At 42.2% G+C, this 22,176-nt stretch overlaps 1 protein-coding gene across 1 annotated transcript in view; it reads left to right on the top strand.

The window, feature by feature from the left end:
• FREM1 (FRAS1 related extracellular matrix 1) overlaps positions 1 to 22,176 on the top strand; it is a gene marked incomplete at its 5' end in the record, with an annotated part of 74,442 nt that overhangs the window by 42,159 nt on the left and 10,107 nt on the right. Inside the window, 8 exons of the mRNA XM_081845743.1 lie at positions 773 to 968; positions 1,821 to 2,085; positions 7,190 to 7,604; positions 9,950 to 10,151; positions 11,844 to 11,988; positions 15,777 to 15,906; positions 17,869 to 17,941; positions 20,130 to 20,279. Of these exons, the coding sequence (XP_081701869.1) occupies positions 773 to 968; positions 1,821 to 2,085; positions 7,190 to 7,604; positions 9,950 to 10,151; positions 11,844 to 11,988; positions 15,777 to 15,906; positions 17,869 to 17,941; positions 20,130 to 20,279 (1,576 nt within the window). The remainder of the gene's footprint in view (positions 1 to 772; positions 969 to 1,820; positions 2,086 to 7,189; positions 7,605 to 9,949; positions 10,152 to 11,843; positions 11,989 to 15,776; positions 15,907 to 17,868; positions 17,942 to 20,129; positions 20,280 to 22,176) is intronic.

Genomic DNA, 22,176 nt, shown 5'->3' with positions numbered 1-22,176 from the left:
GAATCCCTGCAATGGGGTGAGCTCCCTTTACTCTGTCCCAGCTCCTGCCAACCTAGCACACCAGTGCAAGTAGATAAATAGGTACCGCTGTGGCAGGAAGGTAAACGGCGTTTCCGTGTGCTCTGGTTTCTGTCACAGTGTCCCGCTGCAACAGAAGCAGTTTAGTCATGCTGGCCACATGACTGGAAAGCTGTCTGTGGACAAACGCAGGCTCCCTTGGCCTGAAAGCGAGATGAGCGCCGCAACCCCATAGTTGCCTTTGACTGGACTCAACTGTCCAGGGGTCATTTACCTTTTTTTACTTTTCTACAGTAAGTGGCTAAGGACAACAGTAGGGATAGCCAGTAAGGAGCGCTCCAGATATTGTGGACTACAGCTTCCATCATCCTTGAACACTGCCCGTGCTGGCTGATGGGAGTTGTAGTCTAGCCAACCAAGTTGGCTACTCCTGAGCTATGCTTTATAAACTGGGGCAGAAAGTCTTTTATCCTGCTTCCTCTCAAGGGCAATTTATGTGGCACTGGGTGGGGCTGGAATCAATGCTAGGCAGGATTAGAGCCAAAAGTGAGCAGGGCCACAGTCAAATGAGGACAGGACAGCTACCCCTTCCCCTTTGTTTTTCTTCCTTGTCATTCGCATGAAATTAGGCCAAGGCGTTGTTGGTCCCTGACCCCTGACTTATAAGGTCTCGTCACTAGCATTACACACAGCTGATCACTAAAATGGTATTTCTTTTGTTTAGTGACAGGGTTTTTTGTTTTGTTTTGTTTAGGTAGGCCATGACTGGGAGACACTCCAAAATGGGATGAAGTGCACCCAGAATGACATAGACATGAACTCTGTGAGATACATACACACCGGAACAATTGGCTCAAAGGAGCAGGACAGTTTTGTGTTTCATCTGTGGGATGGAGACAACAGATCACCAGAGGTGGTTTTCCCTATTACCATCAAGGACTTGGAAAAAGGTATATCTATATCTAATCTTCACATGTAAGGCAAGATTCCTCCTAGTATTTTTTTTTCATAAGGAGCAGCTCATACTTGATCTTGTATATGGGTATGTACAGGGCTTTTTTTCAGCCATAACTCAATTCCGGCAGATCTCAGATAAGTGCCATTGCTATTATAAGAGAACAAGAGTGGCATTCATGCTGAATTCCAGCACCTCTTTTTCCAGAAAAATGGCACTGGGTATGTATGAATTTAGCTCCAAGCAGGCCCTTCGTAGCTTCACACATTCACAGTGATCTAATCCTATAGAGCTCATCACAAGGAGGTTGTACAGACTTTACGCTTATTACAAACAAGGTTGTAAGAAGGCATCAATTTCCATTCACGAACAGTCCTGTTTCTGTTCTGCTGCAGTTCAGCTTCTAACAAAAACTACATTATTCATCTCATCGTCTATGATAGCAGAATTTTACATACTGTAATTAATAATTAGTTTACACTATTCATTTCAATGCACAGGAAACACACTGCATTTTGGGGTGGGGAGTTATCAATTATATATTGATACCAGCAAATACCTTTCATATTCAGCAGATTGATTTCCATTATGGTCATGGGGCAAATAAATGAACACCCGCAATTTATGCTCCTCTTTCTATTTCCATCAGAAATATAGGGGGGGCCCAACCCTTCAGAATACATTTCAACGGGGAGGGTTAATCAATATAAGTCACATTCTTCCTTTTCTACTCATGGGAACATCTTGTGAATGGAATTTCATTCCAGGAGCACTCCCACCAGCAGAAGCCTAGTAAGAATCCAAACCAAAAAATATTGTTAATATTTATGTTCCATGTGTCCTATAGGAAACATTGCAGTTTTCACAAAGCCACTCACTGTGATGAAGGGCGACAGAGGCTACTTGATGACTGATGTCCTCCTTGCAGTCGATGGCACTGAGAAGCCAGAGGAGATCCTCTATGTGATAACCTCCCCACCTCAGTACGGGCAGCTTGAGTATGTCACCTATCCTGGAGTTGCCATTACAAGTTTCAGCCAAATGGATGTGGCAGGCCAGGCCGTCTGCTATGTCCACCATAGCAAGGCAGCTTCTCCAAGGGATACGTTCAGGTAAGCAGTGAAAAATCTATTGCTTTTCTTAATAAAAGTAGCATCAAAATTGGAAGTAGGAACAGTCAATGCATGGCAGGAGGTGGTACAGCATTCTCCTTCTGGGCATGGCATCTTCATGCAAAGAGATCCATGTTGGGTTGAAGAACTTCTGGCCCTCCATATATTCCATGTTAGCACTTCTCTCACACAAGACACGAAACGTTGGCAGTTTTACAAGTTGAGGTTTATTAGCAATAACAGGCTTACAGCAGTCCAAGCTTCCCACAACTCATTCCTCACTGTCGGCATCAGTTGACTTGACTGGCTTCCAGCCCTTCTTCCTGCTGGTCGTCCTTAGTTCTAATTGCTTGCTCTGCCTCCTACTTCTTGGAGATTCAGGCGCAGCCAATTCCTCCTCCTCTGGAAGGGGGCTTATCTCACTTTTGTTGTGTGAAAGAATCAAGTTCCTGTTTTCCTCTGCTTCTTCTTCCCCCTCTGCAGATTCCTCTCTGCCGGCCATGACTCTGACAATATGTTGTTTGACACCAGTTCCCATCAGCCTCAACCAATGTGGCCAGGGGTCAGGGATGAGAGGAGCTGTAGTCTGAAGGGCCACCAGTTTCCCACTCCTCATCTAAAATAAGAATAGCACTTGAACAGTTCCCTGCACCGCATGGGAAATAGTTACCAATGTCTAAGGAGTTGTCCATAATGGGAACGTGGTAGATACATAAATGGATTGTGTGTTAACATTTTAGTTGTCTCCTAAAAGCACACATTAAAAATATGGTATAACCGAGCTCATTTGGAACCTGCTTTCTAGGTTGTTAATTATTTTCATAGGTCGCCCATGAACCCTTTCTAGGGCATCAGCATTATTGCCCGTAAGTAAATGAAGTTTTACCTAGCTGCACCACTAATTTGGCTGCTCAGTTTCTGCACTCAGTTTTAAAGCTGGAAGAAAAATTCAGAATGTCACATAATGCTGGATCTCCTTGAACACCAAGACTTTGCAAATAGAGTTGGTGTGCATGCTCAGGGCAACATTTTGGGTGGTATTCATCTAAGTTTTACTGACAATAGACCCATTAAATTAATGAACGTAAGTTAGACCCATTTGTTTTTATGCATTTGCTCTGAGTAAAACTTAGTTGAATATCACCCACTGCCTTGCAAACTACTTATTCCCGTATCTTGATTCAGGAAGCACATTTAAGATTATTTTTCTGTGGTTTGAAGAGATATTTTAATTTAATATAGTGTAATGATGTATTTTAACAATTTGAAATTCTTTACTTAAACTCATTGATTAGGCGGTTAAAAAGCAGAGACATTGATTAATGAAACAAATTTGTATCTATCGGCAGTTCTGTGTCGATTTGCTGTCCTCATCTGGGATTTTGCTTTTTTTAATTAATTAGTAGACTGGGGAAAAGCCAGATTCTGTATTCACACCATTGTTTTTGTTCCAGTTTAACTAAGATGGTACATATTCATGTTCAGATGCATAGATATAGCTACCAGTCTAACTATGTGTGTGTTTATACATACCTATAGTGAAATTCGTGTGACATTGCTTATAGACATTCCCAGAGTGTTATGCCCAGACCAGACACACTTTGATGAGGTATTTTAATGAAATGAAGATATACGTGTCTGTTTCAATCACTGTAAAATGATGTTCCTGGCTGTTCGAATTTGGCCAAGCAGTTGGTTATATATTGAGATATAAATACTGTGGCAGATTATTAAAAAATAAAACACCAAGGGCTGGTGACATTTAATTAAATGAGGGTTTAAATGATCAGATTTTTACCGTCCGTTAAGGCACTTTATTTCATCGTAAACCTCACAGCATTGTTTGATGCTGCTGGCCTGGAAGAAGGATTTGGCAGTGCTTGTTTTGGACAGATGACTTCAAGTGATTAGCAATCTGACATCAGACGCTGGCAGCAGGATGCTAAAAGAACATGCTAATGTCCTCCATTTTGACACGGTGGATCAGTTTTGTAATAAGCTGGCACTATCTCCTGATTCCATTTTTATATTTTAAATGCCATGACAGATGGTAAGTCCTGCAGCCAGCTCTATTGCCATGAACTAGAGAAAGCCTTGAAAACCTTGGTAATGGTGAAATCAAGTCACATGACTCAGCCTCCTAACTAAGCTTGAGAGTTATCCCCCAAAAAAAATTTCATCAGAGTGATGAGAATGTTAGCTGCTTCCCATTCCTGAGGGAAACGTGGAACAGAACTAAACATGGAATAAACAACATGCTGGAAGAAAGGGGCATGGTGTTACCTTGAAACAAACAACCTCATTGTCTGGGGGGACCTAGCAATGCACGCCATTTGCATGGCAATTACTAGCCTGCCTTTGAAAGTTGGACCACAGATAATCTATCCTCATGGGCTGAACTGTTTGCTAAGTCCTTTACCTTACTTGGGTTTGGGATGAATATATCTGTGGGCCTTTCTAAAGCAAGAACCTAATAAATCTTTAGTATTAGTATTTTTGCATCATGGACTAGCACTATATAGGCTATATAGGCAATTCTTTGGGGCAGCAGAACTCCGAGGTCTCCAGACTGCTTAGGGGTGTATTCTGTGGCAAATTGCCACCATAGTCCTTTAGGGCAACATGGTCTGAAGTATTTTATCCTGGTGTCAGCTCCTTTTTTATTCATTCCATTCAATTGAGTGGGCAAACTTCCATTTGTTTGTAGGGAATAGGAAAGTGCATCTTCAGTCAGGAAAACCTTTCAGGAGAAAGCACAGTTCATCCCTCTGCTTACAAGAACAGTGGGTGGAAGTAATTTTTGTTGATGGTAGGAAAGTCGCTTAACAATTTGGTCTGACGCTTGAGTATCATCTTCCCTCTTCACCCTCAAAATTCACAAAATGCCCTTACAGAGTGGTACATTGGTTCTCGAACTTAATTGGTTCGACTCCCAAAGCATTCAAAAACCAAGGTGCAGCTTCCAATTGGCTGTAGGAACTTCCTGCACTCAAGTGGAAGCTGAGTCGGACGTTCGGCTTCCGAAAAACATTCGAAAACCGGAACACTTACTTCTGGATTTTTGGCATTCGGGAGCCGATTTGTTCAACAACTAAGCCGTTTGAGAACCAAGGTATGACTACATCCACATCATTGCTTTCATTCCAGCTGAAGCTGTGATATAACTAAACTGATGACAGGACATCCGTTTTACCGCTGGAACAAGCATTAGGTCAGTTCAGACAGCTGCTGCAGTTTTTCTCAGATGGGAATATATTTACCTTCAGTAAATATATTTCTTACTCTTATAAATCATCAAACCTGCCTGCTCTTTTCCCCATCCGTTTGATGGCATAATGCCTACACACGTTGGTCACCTCTGAATCATCAGTGGAAGTTTTCAGGGTAGTAACTTGAATATCAGCAGTTTCTCAGGCCAAGAGGTCACAAACTCTACATCAAGAATCAGGCACACAACCCCAATGGTATCAAGGCTTTTCTGACCTCAAGAGTTCTATCTCTGGCCTTTGACCTAGGGCTAAGGTGAAATAAGTGTTTCAAATATTCATTGGTTTGTATATATGAACAAAATGCCTGTGGCTCAATGCACACCCCAATTAAGAGTTGTTCCTGTCTCAGAGGCACTCAGATAGGAGAGCTGAGGAAGACCCCTGCCTGCTGTGACCTTGAAGGCCTGTTGCCAGACAGCTTTTATTTTTATACAAAATAATAGTTCATTGGAGAGAGGAAACTTGGCTGACAGTGGTAGCAGACTTTAAATCAACATTCTATTATTTCTATTTCTATTTCTATTTCTATTTCTATTTCTATTTCTATTTCTATTTCTATTTCTATTTCTATTTCTATTTCTATATATATATATATATATCCAGTAGCACCTTAGAGACCAACTAAGTTTGTTCTTAGTATAAGCCATGGGTAGGCAAACTAAGGCCTGGGGGCTGGATCCGGCCCAATCACCTTCTAAATCTGGCCCACAGACGGTCCAGGAATCAGCATGTTTTTACATGAGTTGAATGTGTTCTTTTATTTAAAATGCATCTCTGGGTTATTTGTGGGGCCTGCCTGGTGTTTTTACATGAGTAGAATGTGTGCTTTTATTTAAAATGCATCTCTGGGTTATTTGTGGGGCATAGGAATTTGTTCAATATTTTTTTCAAAATATAGTCCAGCGCCCCACAACGTCTGAGGGACAGTGGACCGGCCCCCTGCTGAAAAAGTTTGCTGACCCCTGGTATAAGCTTTCGTGTGCATACGCACATCTTCAGATACACCAAGAAGTGTGCATGCACACAAAAAGCTTATACCAAGAATAAACTTTGTTGGTCTCTAAGGTGCTACTCTCCCTCTCTCTCTCTCTCTCTCTCTCTCTGTGTGTGTGTGTGTGTGTGTGTGTATCAACTGCATCAGACCAACATGGCTACCTAACTGAATTATATTTCTAGTAGATCATGTGCAATTGCATACCCTCCAAGTGTCTCCATTTTCCAGGGACAGTCCCAGAATTACAAAAGCCATATTGGCTTCCGATTTGATCCCGGAACGTCCTTATTTTCCCCGCCAGTGCCATCTCTACTGAGCTTGGGGTGGAGGATGAGCCAGCGCTTTTCCTGATTGGCAGCGGTGGCAGCAGCGGCTACCTCTCCATATTCTTTCCATGGCCATTGCTGCTAGCCTCCTCCCTTGGGCAGCTCATAGCTGTGTTCGTTTATCAGTTACACTTTAACATTTTGAAACAAGAGTTGAACACCATAAAAGTGGCATGTCAATCCTTAAAGTAAACAAACACTTCCACGGCAATTTGGGGTCACTGAAAAGAAACATAACAGAATACTGAAACATGGGTGCAATGACGTACCTGCATCCTCATAACCATTCCCACAACTTGCAGTCCATTTATGCAGTTGGTTTGATCATAAATCATTTGAATGCTGTCTCTTAAGTTCACAGACTTTGTGTCTGCCACTCGTGAGTGTCATTCTTTCAGAGACTGGGGTCTTGATATGTTCTCAGAGTAACCGAGAGGCAAACCCTTTAGTAAAGGTGTCTGTTATATTTCATTTCAGTAGATGGTGAAACAGGAACACTTGCCTCTTTTTGCCAGATTCATCGTCAGCAATGGACTAAGGACAAAACACGGAGAGTTTGAGATCATCCTAGAGACAGTGGACCAAGCCTTACCCACAGTGGCCAAGAACAAAGGCTTGACCTTACTCGAAGGTGGCATTGCATTCCTTTCTCCAGACATTCTCCAGCTCTCGGACCCAGACACAGATCCGCAGAACCTCTCCTTTCTCCTAGCACAGCTCCCACAGTACGGCCAGCTCTTCAACAGAAAGTCTGGCCTATGGCAGCAAAGCTTCAGCCAACAAGATGTGGACAATCTGAATATTGCTTATAGACATGGAGGAGGGGATTCTCGGATTGACAGATTTACATTTGTGGCAACAGATGGAGTGAATGAAGGCTTCATAGTAAATAACAAGGTGCAACTAGAGCCCTTGGCGTTCAGTATCCAGGCAAGTTCCTGCACACACACACACACACACACACACACACTCACTCACTCACTCACTATTGTCTTTAGCTTCATTTTGATGCAGGTTTTAGGATTCTATTGTGCTGTATTTTATTCTGTTATTTATATATATATATATATATATATATATAAACCATCCCAAAAGCACTACAGAATGTTGATAGATATGTTCTGTAGAATAAAGAAGTAAACTTAATATCCCAAGTTTTGACTGTTAGCTATTCCATTTCCATACTTCTTTATTAATTTGTTAAAATATTGGTATTGACAGTTTTTGAGATAAAATAAAATAAGAATCAAACTAGTCTACAGAACGAGAATATTTTTTTAAAAGAGAGAGAGAGAAAGAAAGAAAGAGAAAACAGAAAAAAGAGGAAGAGGGAAGAAAATACCTGTAAGGCCCTTTACCATATTACATCATATATATCCTGTCATTTGCTGGACAGGCGGAGTCCCCAGATCCCGAGTGGTCCCCCCCGTCATGTGGAATAACGACTCTAGACAACGTGCTATGGGATTAAATTGGCCACAACTTTATTAAATTTCAAATGTGGGTAGACCTTGGCTCAGGCATTGGGCATTCTCCCTCCCTAGTCCCCAGCCGGGGACCTAGGGAGCATCAGGGTTATCCAGTGTGGGGGGGGATGGGCCGGCTCTGGAGAACATATGTTCAAGCAGAGATAGCCGCCCCCGTTACGCCGCCGCAGGGGAGAGCAATGACGACCTTTCGGCGTACGGCCAAAGCCTCCCTTCAAAAACCCCTTTAACAGGGAACCCTGGTATCACCACCGCAAAGAGGAAGATGGACTAAAGGATTCCGCCCAAGGCCTGATACCGCCAAAGTTGTGACGTTTTGCTACAGGAAAGGCAAAACCTGCCAATGCAGGGAAATTCCTTTCCGGCCCTTTAACAGCGACCTTATCGTAGCAGCGCCCGCATACCTGTGGAGACAGGTTAACCTGCAAAACCTATGAAGAAAAGTTAACCTGCAAAAGAAGACATTAACTGAGGGTGGGTAGGGTGGGAGAAGCTCTGGAGCCAAGTGAGGATTACCAATTAAGATCCACCCTCTATTGTGTGGGCAGGTAATCCCTCCCCCTACCTGGCCTGGTTTCCCTGGCAACACTTCCCCCAGGTGGGATTGGACAACTCACTGGGGTAGGCGGGGACATCCAGGTATCCCACCTGAGGGAAGGCAAAGCCTATGTTGATGGGGCCACTCCAGATCCAGGGCTGCGCGCGTCCACGCAAAGGGCGCCCCCCGTTTTTTAAGTGGGGAGCGGTCATTATCCACATACAGAGAGGTAGATTCTCCCATCTCCCACCTGGGAGCATCCATCATCTCCCAGTCTCTCACCCTGGGAGACCCTTTCTACCCTGCCTTTCATGCAGGGACTCCCCCCCTCCAACTGTCCCCTTCCTATTTGTGTCCTCAGTCCAAGGAAAATGACTTCTTTCCCCCACCCAAATACCTACAATTGGCAGATAGAGATGTGCAAGTACATCTCTGTTTTTCCCTTCTTTGTTTTTCCTCCTTCTTTTATCCTTTTAACTTTGTCCTGTTTGTTCTCTTTCTCTCTTTTCTATTTCTCTTGTTTTCCCTTTGTATTTTTACTATTTTGTATTGGGAACATTCCTACTTCTCTATCGATGAGGATGTCTTGAACTGCTTGTATGCCAAATGAAGTGTTTTATGTTGCCTTGATTTTTGCTGTCTTCTTTAGCCCCCTTCATGTGTGAATTGCATAAAAGGGCATCAATTGTAGATGGTGGTTAAGGGACTGTGCTTCTGTCTTTGCTCATTTCCCACTGCCCACACATTAGACATGGATGTTTAACATGAAAAGCCTGTGTGTGTAAACTTGAGGCATTGAAGCTCACAGTCATACAGGCTTTGAGAATGTGTGAAGAAATGGCACATCCACTTTTCCCCATGGTAACATATGGATGTTGGGGGAGGAACTGAGAAGCCACATGAATTGGGGCATGGGGCTAGAGACATAGGCTCTTTCTGTGCCCCTTCACATGATTCTTGCATGAAGGGGGCTTTTCATCATAAACATACATACACAAAGTTGTAGTAATTTGCATGCCTTAGATTGCATGTATCTCAATCTAGGACTTATATAAGCTAATTCATCAAACTGATTTGGGTTTAAGACTCCTGTTTTGATGACATGTATGGCTTCAAAAAGTAGAGCCTTGGCTATAATAGGGAAAGGGTAAGGGAGTGTATTGCTCCTTCCTTCCTTCCTTCCTTCCTTCCTTCCTTCCATCAATATCTAACCTTTGATCAGTGATAGTGAGCATTAATATTTGTTTTAGGTGGACAGCCCAGCCAAAGCAGCACCAGAAATTGTCCACCTTCGTGCTGCTTCGGATGTAGAACTTCTGAAAAATGGCAATTTTGGTATTTACATTACTTCCTGGGCCCTGAAGGCATCGGATTGTGATGGAGATGATGAACAAATAATTTTCAAGATTTTGCGAGGACCTCGGTACGGCTACTTGCAAAATATAACAACAGGTATAGTATCATTTCCCCTTTCCACGTAGTTCACAAGATACATTGTGTTGGGTAGTACTGCAATTGATCCTTCTAATTAGACTTGCTACAGAAGAATTTTCCTGGAAACTTTATTTCAGGAGAAAGTGTCAGAGAAGCAGACTGAAATAGGCCTCTGCAGAAAAGTGTGTAGGACCCAAGTTTGTGGGAGTAATTGATTCTTTTCAAAACCTAATTATTTCATTTTGCTGTATAAGCCAGTTATATTCAATGAACTCAGAGCGGGACTCAGAAATTCATTCTATTCCTTCCTAAAAAGCAGAACCCACACTTGCAGTGTGTGTTGGTTTTTTAATCAAGGTAGTGTGGAACTTAAAAAAACAACAAAAGACCTCTTCAGATGTTACAAAAAAGTTACTACATGACAAAAAGGCAGCAGTGACAAGTTTGTTAGCTTCACACACAGCCTCTCGCCGTTTTTGTTGCCTTCCGCAAGTTGTAGTGCAACTACCAGCAGCAAGGAGCCTCTTGCATTTGTGGAGGCTCCCTGCGTGTTGTGGAACCCTGTAAAAATCAGGGCTCTCAATTGCGCATGGAGCCCTGAGGCCCTCTGTGGCAAGACAGTCTTCCAACTCATGGAAGGTGACAAAAAGAGGAACAGAGCTAGCGCATTCACACACACACACACACACATCATGTGGTAACCCCCCAATTTTCATAACACCTGAAGAGCACTGACTTGCCGCACAACATGGTGCCATGTTGCATGCAAGCCACATGGCTTGGATGTGTGATGTGAGCGTGCCATGCAGCACGCATGAGTGATGTCAGCACGTCACACGGCATGCATGCCCAGTGTGCGCAAATCACCACAGAATATTGAAGGGCCCAGCCCCCTTATTGAAAATTTTGAGGGGCCCTCACCACTCCCCCAATGTCACCCTTGACCATAAGGTGCAAGTGTTAGGGAAAAAATGCTGTGAAGGCTTATGGAATTGTATGTGTTAGATGCATCTGAAGACTTTTGGTGCTGTGACACGGCCAGGCCTACCATTAGACAGAGTGAGGTGTTTGCCTAAGACTGGGATATAATGAAGGAGCAGGAAATGGTCAATTATTTAATTTATTGTTGTTGTGTGGGGGGGGGGGTTGTTGCCAGGAAGCAGATGTTGCGGTTCTGTCTCAGGTGCCAAAATAATTTGAATGCCATTAAGTACCATGCCCCTTGACTTGGGAGTGGCAGGAGCACTGTTTGCTCAGGGTATCTCAGGCACCAAGATGGCTGGGGCTATCCATGGGCAAAGGGAATAATAGTAAAGCACGCAGACCCAGCTCAATTGAAGATTAGCTGAAGATTTGCCTCAGTGCTTGATACAGTGAAAGTCACCTCCAGTTCCTCAGGGCCCCTTAAATATGGCAAGTTATACAGTGGTACCTCGGGTTAAGTACTTAATTCATTCCAGAGGTCCGTTCTTAACCTGAAACTGTTCTTAACCTGAAGCACCACTTTAGCTAATGGAGTCTCCTGCTGCCGGAGCACAATTTCTGTTCTCATCCTGAAGCAAAGTTCTTAACCCGAGGTAATATTTCTGGGTTAGCGGAGTCTGTAACCTGAAGCGTATGTAACCTGAAGCGTATGTAACCCAAGATACCACTGTATTGGTTTGTTGGGTATAGTGGATTGACGTCACATTTCTTCATTCATTTTCTCAGGCGGATTTATTCAGCATGAATTCAGTCAGAAGGATTTAAAGAGCAAAACCATACTTTATGTCATTGACCGTTACTGGGAGGGGAATTCAGAAGACCTGGAGATTCAAGTTACCGATCCTGAAGGAAACTCTGCAATGCCTCAGATGTAAGTTAGAACTTTCTTTCTCCAAACACTTGCATTGCTCATAGCATTTGTTGTTTGTTTCCTCCCTTAAGTCAGGTCACTTGCTGAAGGTTTTGAAGCAGAGACCTTTTACTGGGTCACAGGTTTGTGTGGCAGGATTCTTTACAGGAGCTAGAAGGAAGCAGTTAGAAAAAATAATTGTAGGCCTTTAAAAAAATCTAGAAAGAGAATTGTCTGGGGAGTTGGTGCTATGTTGGCTCTTAGTGATTATGTACATTATATTTAGGACTTTTACGACATTCAAAGTGTTCCACATACATTAACCTGTTATTCTTACAAACAACTCTGTGAGGATGCCAGGCTAGGAGAAAGTGGCATGTTATGGTAAAAGTTGTCAGAGAAAACATTTTTGCGACTATAAATGGCAGAAAATAGGTAAATGCTACATTTTACTGTTGAAGTAAGATGAAGACTTTTGAAATACACAGAACTCTTGTTATCAGAGTTTACATACTTGTTCAAGAAAGTCTATCAGCTTTATGTTTTTAGTTTTTCTCAAATTTAGAAAAGTATTTGGCATGATCTAACATGGCCTTACACCTTCAACCTTGGAATCTGTTTTCATTACTGGAGATTGATCCTGACACTTTGGAAGGGATGATGAGAAGAATATCCTTGGGCAGTCACAAACCATCTTTCCTAAATCATACAAACTTCTGAGATTAAAGAGAAGGATTTCAAAATCAGACAATTTCACTTCTGGAAAGCAGTCTTTAGCCTTAACCTTTCACATTTGTGAAAAGAGCCTGTACTTAAGTATACAGTGATATTTTCAGTTTGCACAAATATGCAATGGATTGTGGCATAACACCAATCCATCATGTTTTCGTTCTTTTTTTCATTTTCCCAGTGTATATGCAAGCATTCAGATTTAGGAAGGTTTATCCTCTTTTCTTACTTGTTGACAAGACACACAGTCTTCAAGGTAGCAGAGAAAGGCAGGCAAGCTATTTGCCCACTGTGAAATATGACAGAAATAATACTAATGATGGCAATTATTAGTTATATATGTGCTTGTAAGATGGGAAGTTTGACTGTAAATTAAGCACATTCCGATGCTAAATTGTGCATGCGAAAATTGCATCTAGATGCAGCTTTCTGCAGCTAGAGGTCACTCTAGATCTGGGTTGGTAACATGTCCCAAATATATGGAATAATTTTCAGTGAGTTTTTTAAAAACTTCACATAACAAAAGGGTGTAAGCTATGTGATGAAATATCCCTCCAAACTCTTTCTTCCCTCTAATAATGTTTAACTAACTGCAGCCTGCAAATGCCCTGTTTATGACAGTGGTGGCAAATAAAGAAGGGAGCCGTACAAATCCAATTGCAGCACAAGTAATTTGAGTGGGTGTGTAGAACAGCATGAATCTAAGAAATAATCCTGCGGGTCCTAGGACATTTTGAGTTGCATTAGCGCCACATCTGGGGGATGCTTGCTTGTTTAAATGTTCCCAATTTTCATTCTTCCAAGAAGGGCAATGCAACATCTGTACCTGCTCAGAGTTAAGCATGCTGTACATCTGTACAGCTTTATTTTAAGTAGAGACAACTTTACAACCTCTTGGGCTGCTTTGGGTGCATTTCTAGAAATACCGTTTACTCTAATTGGTTTACGCTGCACCGATACTATGGTAAGTATTAGACTCAGATGGTGGGGAGCCTCCTTCTTCCTTTGTTTAAAATCTGATATACTTCCACTCAAACAAACAAAAATTGGGCATGCAGTTCTGTTTTGTGTGCGAACCTTTTTTCTTTTTTTCTTTTTGCTGTTCTTTTCTTTTTACTTGGAAGGGTTTTATTTTTAAAAAAATACAATTTTATTAGTTTTAACATACAAATTATAAAACATACCACAGAAATTATTACAAATACAATCTTATTGGACTTCCATCAGCACCTCTGATGATCCTCCATCTTATACCCTTCTTATGCATTACTTAATTTTATATTGCCTTTACTTTTCTTAACCTATCATCTCCTTTTCATCATTTTAGCAATATTTCCATAATATTCTTCACAGAACTTCCTGCAAACCTACAAATGTCATTTGATCATCACAAATACTTTTCATATAATTCGTAAATTTACTCTAGTCTTCGGTAAATCTCTGGTCCCGTCGGTTTCGGATCTTTCCTGTTAGCTTGTCTAATTCTGCATGGTCCATTAATTTCATTCTCCATTCTTCAATCGTTGGAAGGGTTTTAAATCATATCAGATCTTTTAGATACTAAATTTAGTGTAACTGAACCAAGCTTTCTGGAGGAGAAACCTTGGTGGATATAACCAGGGCATTTTTTCCAGTTCCGGCACCTCTCAGGTGGGTATCATTGCCATTTTAAGAGAACAAGAGAGAAGGTGTTCACGGTGAGTTCTGGCAACCCTTTTCCTCGAAAAACAGCACTCAAGCATTTGTTTTGGGGGCACATGGAAATGGTGATGTGTAAAGAATTCACTTCAGTTCCATAACTGGCCACTAGATGACTCTGCATTCAGCTTTTCAAAAAGTATTGCTAACCTATAAATGAGGTATCTGAAGAAGTGTGCATGCACACGAAAGCTCATACCAAGAACTGACTTAGTTGGTCTTTAAGGTGCTACTGGAAGGAATTTGTTTTGTTTTGACTATGGCAGACCAACACGGCTACCTATCTGTAACTGGAACTATAAATGAGGAATAGTGACTTTGCTCCAAACTGTTGAGATCTTACAGGCAGTTCCATATGTGGGGTGCAGGTGATATTTATGCCTCAGGTTTCATCCAACAGAAGTTGCTGCCCAGAAGCTTTTTAATCAATGGGAAGCCACAGGGAGTAGAATGATTGGAAACTGGATTCAGACCACTCGTCCGTCAGTATTGTCAGTATTGTCTACACTGGATGGCAGTATCCCTTCAGGATTTCAGATAAAGGTAGCATGTGGCACTTTCATATGAGAGTAGGAAGGCCTTTGAGTCTGACTATTGCACATTGCTGCCTACTTTTACAATGCTATTCTCTTGCCTGTCTCAGCAGAGTGGAGGTTATCATCATCATCATCATCATCATCATCATCATCATCGTTATACCCCATCCATCTGGCTGGGTTTCCCCAGCCACTCTGGGCAGCTCCCAACAGAATATTAAAAGCACAGTAAAACACCAAACATTAAAAACTTCCCTAAACAGGGCTGCTTTCAGATGTCTTCTAAAAGTCAGGGGGCACCAGGGTCTCTTTCTCCAGCAACAGGAGGAGAACCCAGCCATAGAAGCTGTGGCTCCACACTCAGCCTCCTCTGCCCCCTGAACATTGGGGGGAGGGTCTCTTCCTCAGCCAAATTATTAGCCAGGGGGCCCAAAAGAGCTCAGCAAGTTTGCATGTTTGCCCTAAACGCCTTCTAAAAACATGGAAACCAGCTGTCACTACTCCATGGTGAGCGGAATGCATGTTCTGTGCATTCTCAAAGGCACTTCTGTTCCTGTGAATACACATTGCAATTTGAGGACTGAACCTTAACGTGAAAGCACAACCAAGGTTTAACTCTGGTAAGCCTTTTATCAAATTAAGTCCTGTTTGCTTCTCTCTTAGGACCAGTTTCCTCCTGAGCACAGTGATACATTGGTAGAAAATGTATGTTTGCACAGACAGCAAGAAAGAAATGTCAGCTGTCTTGGATCCTGAACTATCAGGGACTTCACTTTTGGATTTTCTCTGCAAATTCCTCCTCTTCTGCATACAGTGTTTTCTTTTTCTCTCCCTTTGCCCCAATAGACTGGAACTGAAATGGTCAAAAATTGAAATAGAACAGGATGTTTATGAAGTTTGCGAAAATGTGGAGGTGCTGCCTTTGAGGATCACCCGATCTGGGTACATCAAAGATTCTGCCTTTGTTGCAGTGAAGGTAATGTTGTCATATCAGGAACTGAAAATAAAGCATAGTTTAAGGATGTTGAAGGATTTGCAAAGTGCTAGTTTGCAAAGTGCAGTCCTTCACAAGTCTTCTCAGAATAAGTCCAACTGACCTACCTTGTGTCGAAAGAACTACCCTGCTCAGGCTTTTGGGGTGCAGTTTTATCCCCTAAACCAAATGGTGGGTTGTTGTTTTTTGGCTGCTACCTACTTTAATGTTCGTCCCTGCCATTAAAACAAAATGAATTATTACGCTCGTCTCAAAAGCTTGGTAGCATTTATAACACACACAAGAAAAATCACCCTTTGTGTAGCATGGGAGACTTACACCACTGGTTTTAAGGGAATAGTAATGTGCACATGCACACACACACACACACACACACACACAACTCCATGCCCTCCATCATTTCTAGGATGAAAATAGGGACGTCCCATTCCATAAACCCCACACATTTCATTTGGTTGCTCTAGCCACTCTGGGCAGTTTCCAATATACAGTGGTACCTCGGGTTACATAAGCTTCAGGTTACAGACTCCGCTAACCCAGAAATAGTGCTTCAGGTTAAGAACTTTGCTTCAGGATGAGAACAGAAATCATGCTCCGGCAGCGCAGTAGCAGCAGGAGGCCCCATTAGCTAAAGTGGTGCTTCAGGTTAAGAACAGTTTCAGGTTAAGTACGGACCTCCGGAACGAATTAAGTACTTAACCAGAGGTACCACTGTATATAAAAACATAGCAAAATATTAAACTTTTTTAAAAAACCTTCCCTATACAGGATTGTCTGCAGACACTGTAGGGTTGGATAACTCCATCCCCTCCAACATTTCTCCGATGAAAATAGGGACATCTAAGGAAAAGTGGGATCAAATTAGAAACTGGGATAGCTTCTCTAAATCAGGGACGTCCCTGGAAAATAGGTACACTTGGAGTGTCTGACACATTGGTATCACAGACAAGATACATTGCCCACAACAGTCATTGATTGAATACTACTGTATGCAAGAGGTTGTCACAACATTTTGGATTGCTTCATCAGCATATTAAATGTACATACAAACATGCATGAAAAAACGAGGGGGGAAATTTCAACTCGTGTTAACTGTTTACCACTTCTAGCGCCCACCACATTCTTCACCCCATGTGGCATTTTATGTGTCACTTCTTGCATCTTAATGACTCAACAGAAAAATGCCCACCATTTTGAAACCTCTTTTAGAATCTCTAAACTCCATCTACTCTTCAGGTGCATAGAGGGAGGATTTTTTTGTGGGTTTGAACTGACCTTTAACTTGCTGTAATGAAACACTGTAGACAAATTGCATTGACTTAAGAATTTGTCTGGAGACTTTGTTGATAAAGACTTCTCTGCTAGACCATGGCATTAAGCATAATGGCATACTTACCTTCCTAGGAAAAGTGTTTCCCCTTTCTGAGATAAGGTCTGGTCTTAGTTAGAAACTGGACAAATCTTTGGGATATTACAGACTCATATACTGTAACTATAGCATGTGTAATGCTAGTCAATGCATGAAGGAATTAATACCATAGATCTGTATTGCTAGACTCAGCTAGGTCAAACCTCTCACCTGGAAGGAACTCACTGAGATTGGACATGCCTGAGGTTGCTTGCTACAATCTCCAACCGCATGCTTAGAGCTATTTCATCTTGTAGCCCATGATTTCTGCCTGTGTTTACTTGCTGCTGCATGAATAAATGCATGAACTTGAATTTTGGAACTGTGTACGTAAAGCATTTTTAAACTTACTAAGGTGTGTAGTCTGTTCAAGGGTAGAAACAGGGAAGCTCCAGTCACAGATTAAATGGGGCATTAAAAGTGTAACAGCCTAAATCCCCACACTACATTGCTGCTTATTTTTGTGACTAGAGATCCAGCTAAGTCTTTGTTTCAGCCCCTCATACTGTGCATTTTCTGTCCATTTTCTACCTTAGATCAATGAAGTAACTGCTTCATCAGGAAAGGATTTTACTGCGGCTCCTTCTAAACTTATTCAGTTTGATCCAGGTAAGCTCTGCCTCGGAGGGCAGTAACTTGAAAATTAATTTATTTATTGAAAGTGGTGAACAGGTAGTGTGATATAAACTGACATTCAGTGCAGACAAAACAGAGGTACTGTGGTGAGAGGTGGGTTTCACCCTGTCTTAATGTGGATGCAATGCCCCTTAAGAAGTGGGTCCTCAAGCCATTAGAGCCAATCTCCTGGCTTTTTATTGTATTCTATGTTGACATTTTTCAATAAAAATTGAATGCAGGTGGCGCTGTGGGTTAAAGCACAAAGTCTAGGGCTTTCCGATCAGAAGGTCGGCGGTTCGAATCCCCGCGACGGGGTGAGCTCCCTGCTCCTGCCAAGCTAGCAGTTCAAAAGCACATCAAAGTGCAAGTAGATAAATAGGTACCACTCCAGCGGGAAGGTAAACGGCGTTTCTGTGCACTGCTCTGGTTCACCAGAAGTGGCTTAGTCATGCTGGCCACATGACCCGGAAGCTGAACGCTGGCTCCCTTGGCCAATAAAGCGAGATGAGCGCCGCAACCGCAGAGTCATCCACAACTGGACCTAATGGTCAGGGGTCCCTTTACCTTCACCTATGTTGACATTTTTCAATAGAAATTGCTTACAAAAAAAGAAAATGTTTCTTGCCATTGAGTTTCTTAACTTTTCAATATCTTCTCATTTGTCCAGATGTTTAAGTCATTATTGATATGTGTCTGTGTGTTCTTTACTGGCTGATTTTACGTGGTTTTAACATGTACCTCTTGTTAAGAGTTCTGCCATTTTAATGTTTTACTGTTGGTAACTGGTTGTTTTAATGAACTGTTTTTAACCGCTTGCCGCTCTGGGAAGCATTCAGGGTCGGAGAGCAGGAGATATAATTAAAATTACAGCTTAGCTTATATATAAACCGTTCCATCCAAGGCTGTGCGCACCCACACATTTAAACTACAGTTCCCAGGATTCTTTGGTGGAAGTGATGTGCTTTTAAATACATGGTGTGGATGCAGCCTATACAGAGGCTGAAATCATTGCATGTACAAATTGTCTTAAGGGGAAACAGGGTCCCTGTATGTTCCTTTCATTTCTGTGACTGCCCACAAAGGGGACTAACAGTCTTGTGGGAAGATTATTGTATGAACGGCTGCTGTAACACATATAAGTGATACTCCACACGAACCTGCTCCATGACATAGAAAGTCTGTGCCAGCTTAGCACCTTTCTGGAGTGTGGGCACTGGAATTTGGTCTTTCCCTGTGGTCAGTCCATGCTCTGAGACACTCACAATAAACTATGGCACCTTTGCAGAGGCCAGTCAGGGTTTAATGGTCTAGGAGGGTGGTAAGCATTGGCCTTTGCTTTTAACTTCCAGAGCTGTAGTCTGCCAGCTTCTCCTTCAAAGTTGTGTGAGAAGTTTTGCCGCTCTCGCCAAGGCTCTTCCCCTCCCCCCTCCATTTTTTTCCTTCCTTTGAAATTCCTCTGATCTTTTGCCCAGGCGAGAACCTCAGAATTGGCTTTGCAATTTTGCACGAAGCGAAATTCAGTGGTGATCATGGTGTTATACCCTCCGACAGATGTTTGCTTCCATCAAAACTCCTTGGACCTTTTGCCCAACAGAAGCCTCCAGTTTTGCCTCAGTATTAGTGGCAACTCAGATTCCCATCTCTGTCTTCCTCCTGTGTGATTTTCAGATGCAGCTTTATGCAGTACTAGTTACCTTAGTTCATAGATAGTGCGATGCCAACAAATTATGTGGTATTTGCAATGAAGACTCCGGCTTTGCAACAAAGTACTTGACACTGAAAACAGAACTAGTCGTGGATGATTGATAATGACAATATTTCAAAACAATAGTGGATTCTCTGTAATTAAGATTTCAAGATGAGGAGCACTTTTTATTTCTTTTTGAAATTTACATGACGATCCGGCCCTTCCCCCTGAACTGCCTGCTATTATTTCCCACTCTATAGAAAACAGATCTTTGTTACTGTGTGAATGGAATCATCATTGCTCAGGAACAAATTTGGTCTCTAGTTAGTGTTATTTGGAAAAACCACAGGAGTCCAATCAGTGGGCAGGAACACAATGGTACATACAAGCTAGTCTGTTGTAGCTGTAGACATGTTAATTAATATATTTCTTCGACACCTAGGTTGATTGAAAAAGCAATTAAAGTGTAATTAAAATGTTTACTTCTGGTAGGGATGTCAACCAAGATGTGGAATATAGCAATTACCTATGACGGATTAGAGGAAGACGATGAGGTCTTTGAAGTGGTTCTCATCTCTCCTGTGAATGCTGTTCTTGGCAGTAGGACAAAAGCTGCAGTGAAAATTTTGGACTCAAAAGGAGGTATTCTCTTTTGATCTTCTTAATAAAATCTGGACCAATCTTGGCTGATAAGCGACTTATTTTTCAACACATAAATGTTGTTGCTAACACTTACCTTCAGATCAAAATGCTTCGTGTTTTTATTTAAAAAAGAAAATAGCCTTGACAGTTTCAAACCTTTCCTCCTCTGGCAATGTCTATTCTTCTTCTGCTTAGGAAGCACAGCTTGAAGGAATCAACGAGAGCAAGAGGGAAAAACAGCACTCCCCCTCCCCCCCCCAAAAAAAGAGCTTTTCCTAATGGATGAGTTTGATTTTTGGCTTGCAGCATTGCTTTCATGAGAAGCCCCTCTTGAGGAACTAGTGAAGCTCCCCACACACACACACACACAATTTTCTATTAACTATAGAACTTTTTCACTTCTTGGACAGGCAGTGTACTCAGGGGAAGTCCCTAATTACTATCATATCTTTCTAAAAGGCCATATCGTTAATATAAAAAAACCACATTTGCTTAAACAAATGGCTGATTTTTAAAAGAAGAATTGCTGGGACTCATGGTGTTGTTGTTTTTTTAAAAAAAGATCCTTAAATATTTGCACTCCGGTTGAGCAAGGAAAATCCAATGTGCAGAAACAAGTGTCTGTAAACAGTTTCTTTTGTGTGGCTGGTAATCTTGATCTCATATTGCATCTAATTGTGCATCTACATCATGTGAAGCATTTGAATGCAAGATGTGCACTGTGGTTCCCATTTGTACTTCAGAGTGGGGACAGGGTTGTGTTGTGCCATTTGTATTTTAAGTGGGGTGGGAATGCAAATTCCTATCCACTGACTCAGACCTGTAGTTATGTACCCACAACTCTAGCAGGATTAGGGGCACATTAGCTGAAGCTCAATAACTCTGAAGCATGGGCATTGTTTTGTGCATGAGGCTATATTATGGGCCCATTCCATCTCCTCGCCTGACCAAAGACCATTTGTCTATGGCAGAGGCAATCTGCCATACTCTTCCCTGAGATGTAGAAACCCCTTCCAAACTACAGTGGTACCTTGGCTTAAGAACTTAATTCGTTCTGGAGGTCTGTTCTTAACCTGAAACTGTTCTTAACCTGAAGCACCACTTTAGCTAATGGGGCCTCCCACTGCCGCCGCGCCACCACCATGTGTTTTCTGTTCTTATCCTGAAGCAAAGTTCTTAACCCGAGGTACTATTTCTGGGTTAGCAGAGTCTGTAACCTGAAGCGTTTGTAACCTGAAGCGTTTGTAACCTGAAGTACCACTGTATTTGTGAATGGCACCAGGAATGTAGGCTAGGGGTGAGGAATCTTTTCACATTGCCTTTGGAGCAACCTTTTGAGAGTCGCATGCCAATGGTGAGCAGGGTTGGGGCAAAAATAGTCGAAACAACAAATGTAAATTTTAACTTTGTACAGCAGGCTAGTTCCCTCCCCCCCCCACACACAAACACACACACTCCTGCTTCCCAGACAAGGAGGAGGCATTGTTGGAATTCAAGGTCCCATTCCAGCTAGACAAAACCATGGGGCAGGGCTGGTGACGGGGTATGGCCAGGAGGAAGTGCCAAGCTCCAGGCAGAGAGGCACAGAAACCTAGTTATTCCAGGTCACCTTTCCTAACAGTAAAGCTAGCTTTGAGGCCCTGAACAGTTTCGGTGGATACCTTTATTGATAAGCTATTTTAAATATGTCTTAATGCATTTTTTATCTTGTTGTGTATACCACCTTGTGGGTGCTATGCCCTAAAAAGCAGCCTTGACTATATGTAAACCCAGGTATTGCAGGTTCAGTTTGAAGAGAGAGTGTGGTGTCATGTTTAAAGGTACTTGGAGTAAGACAGGGCTGGGGAACATCTGGTCCATGAGCCAAAATCACCAGGACAAGGCAGATAAGAAGAAG

Source organism: Podarcis erhardii (assembly GCF_964252035.2).
Source record: "Podarcis erhardii genome assembly, chromosome: 17".
Taxonomy (NCBI): Eukaryota; Metazoa; Chordata; class Lepidosauria; order Squamata; family Lacertidae; genus Podarcis; species Podarcis erhardii.
Note: the sequence above shows the minus strand (reverse complement) of the source record. Positions and strands in the feature narration are given on the sequence as shown.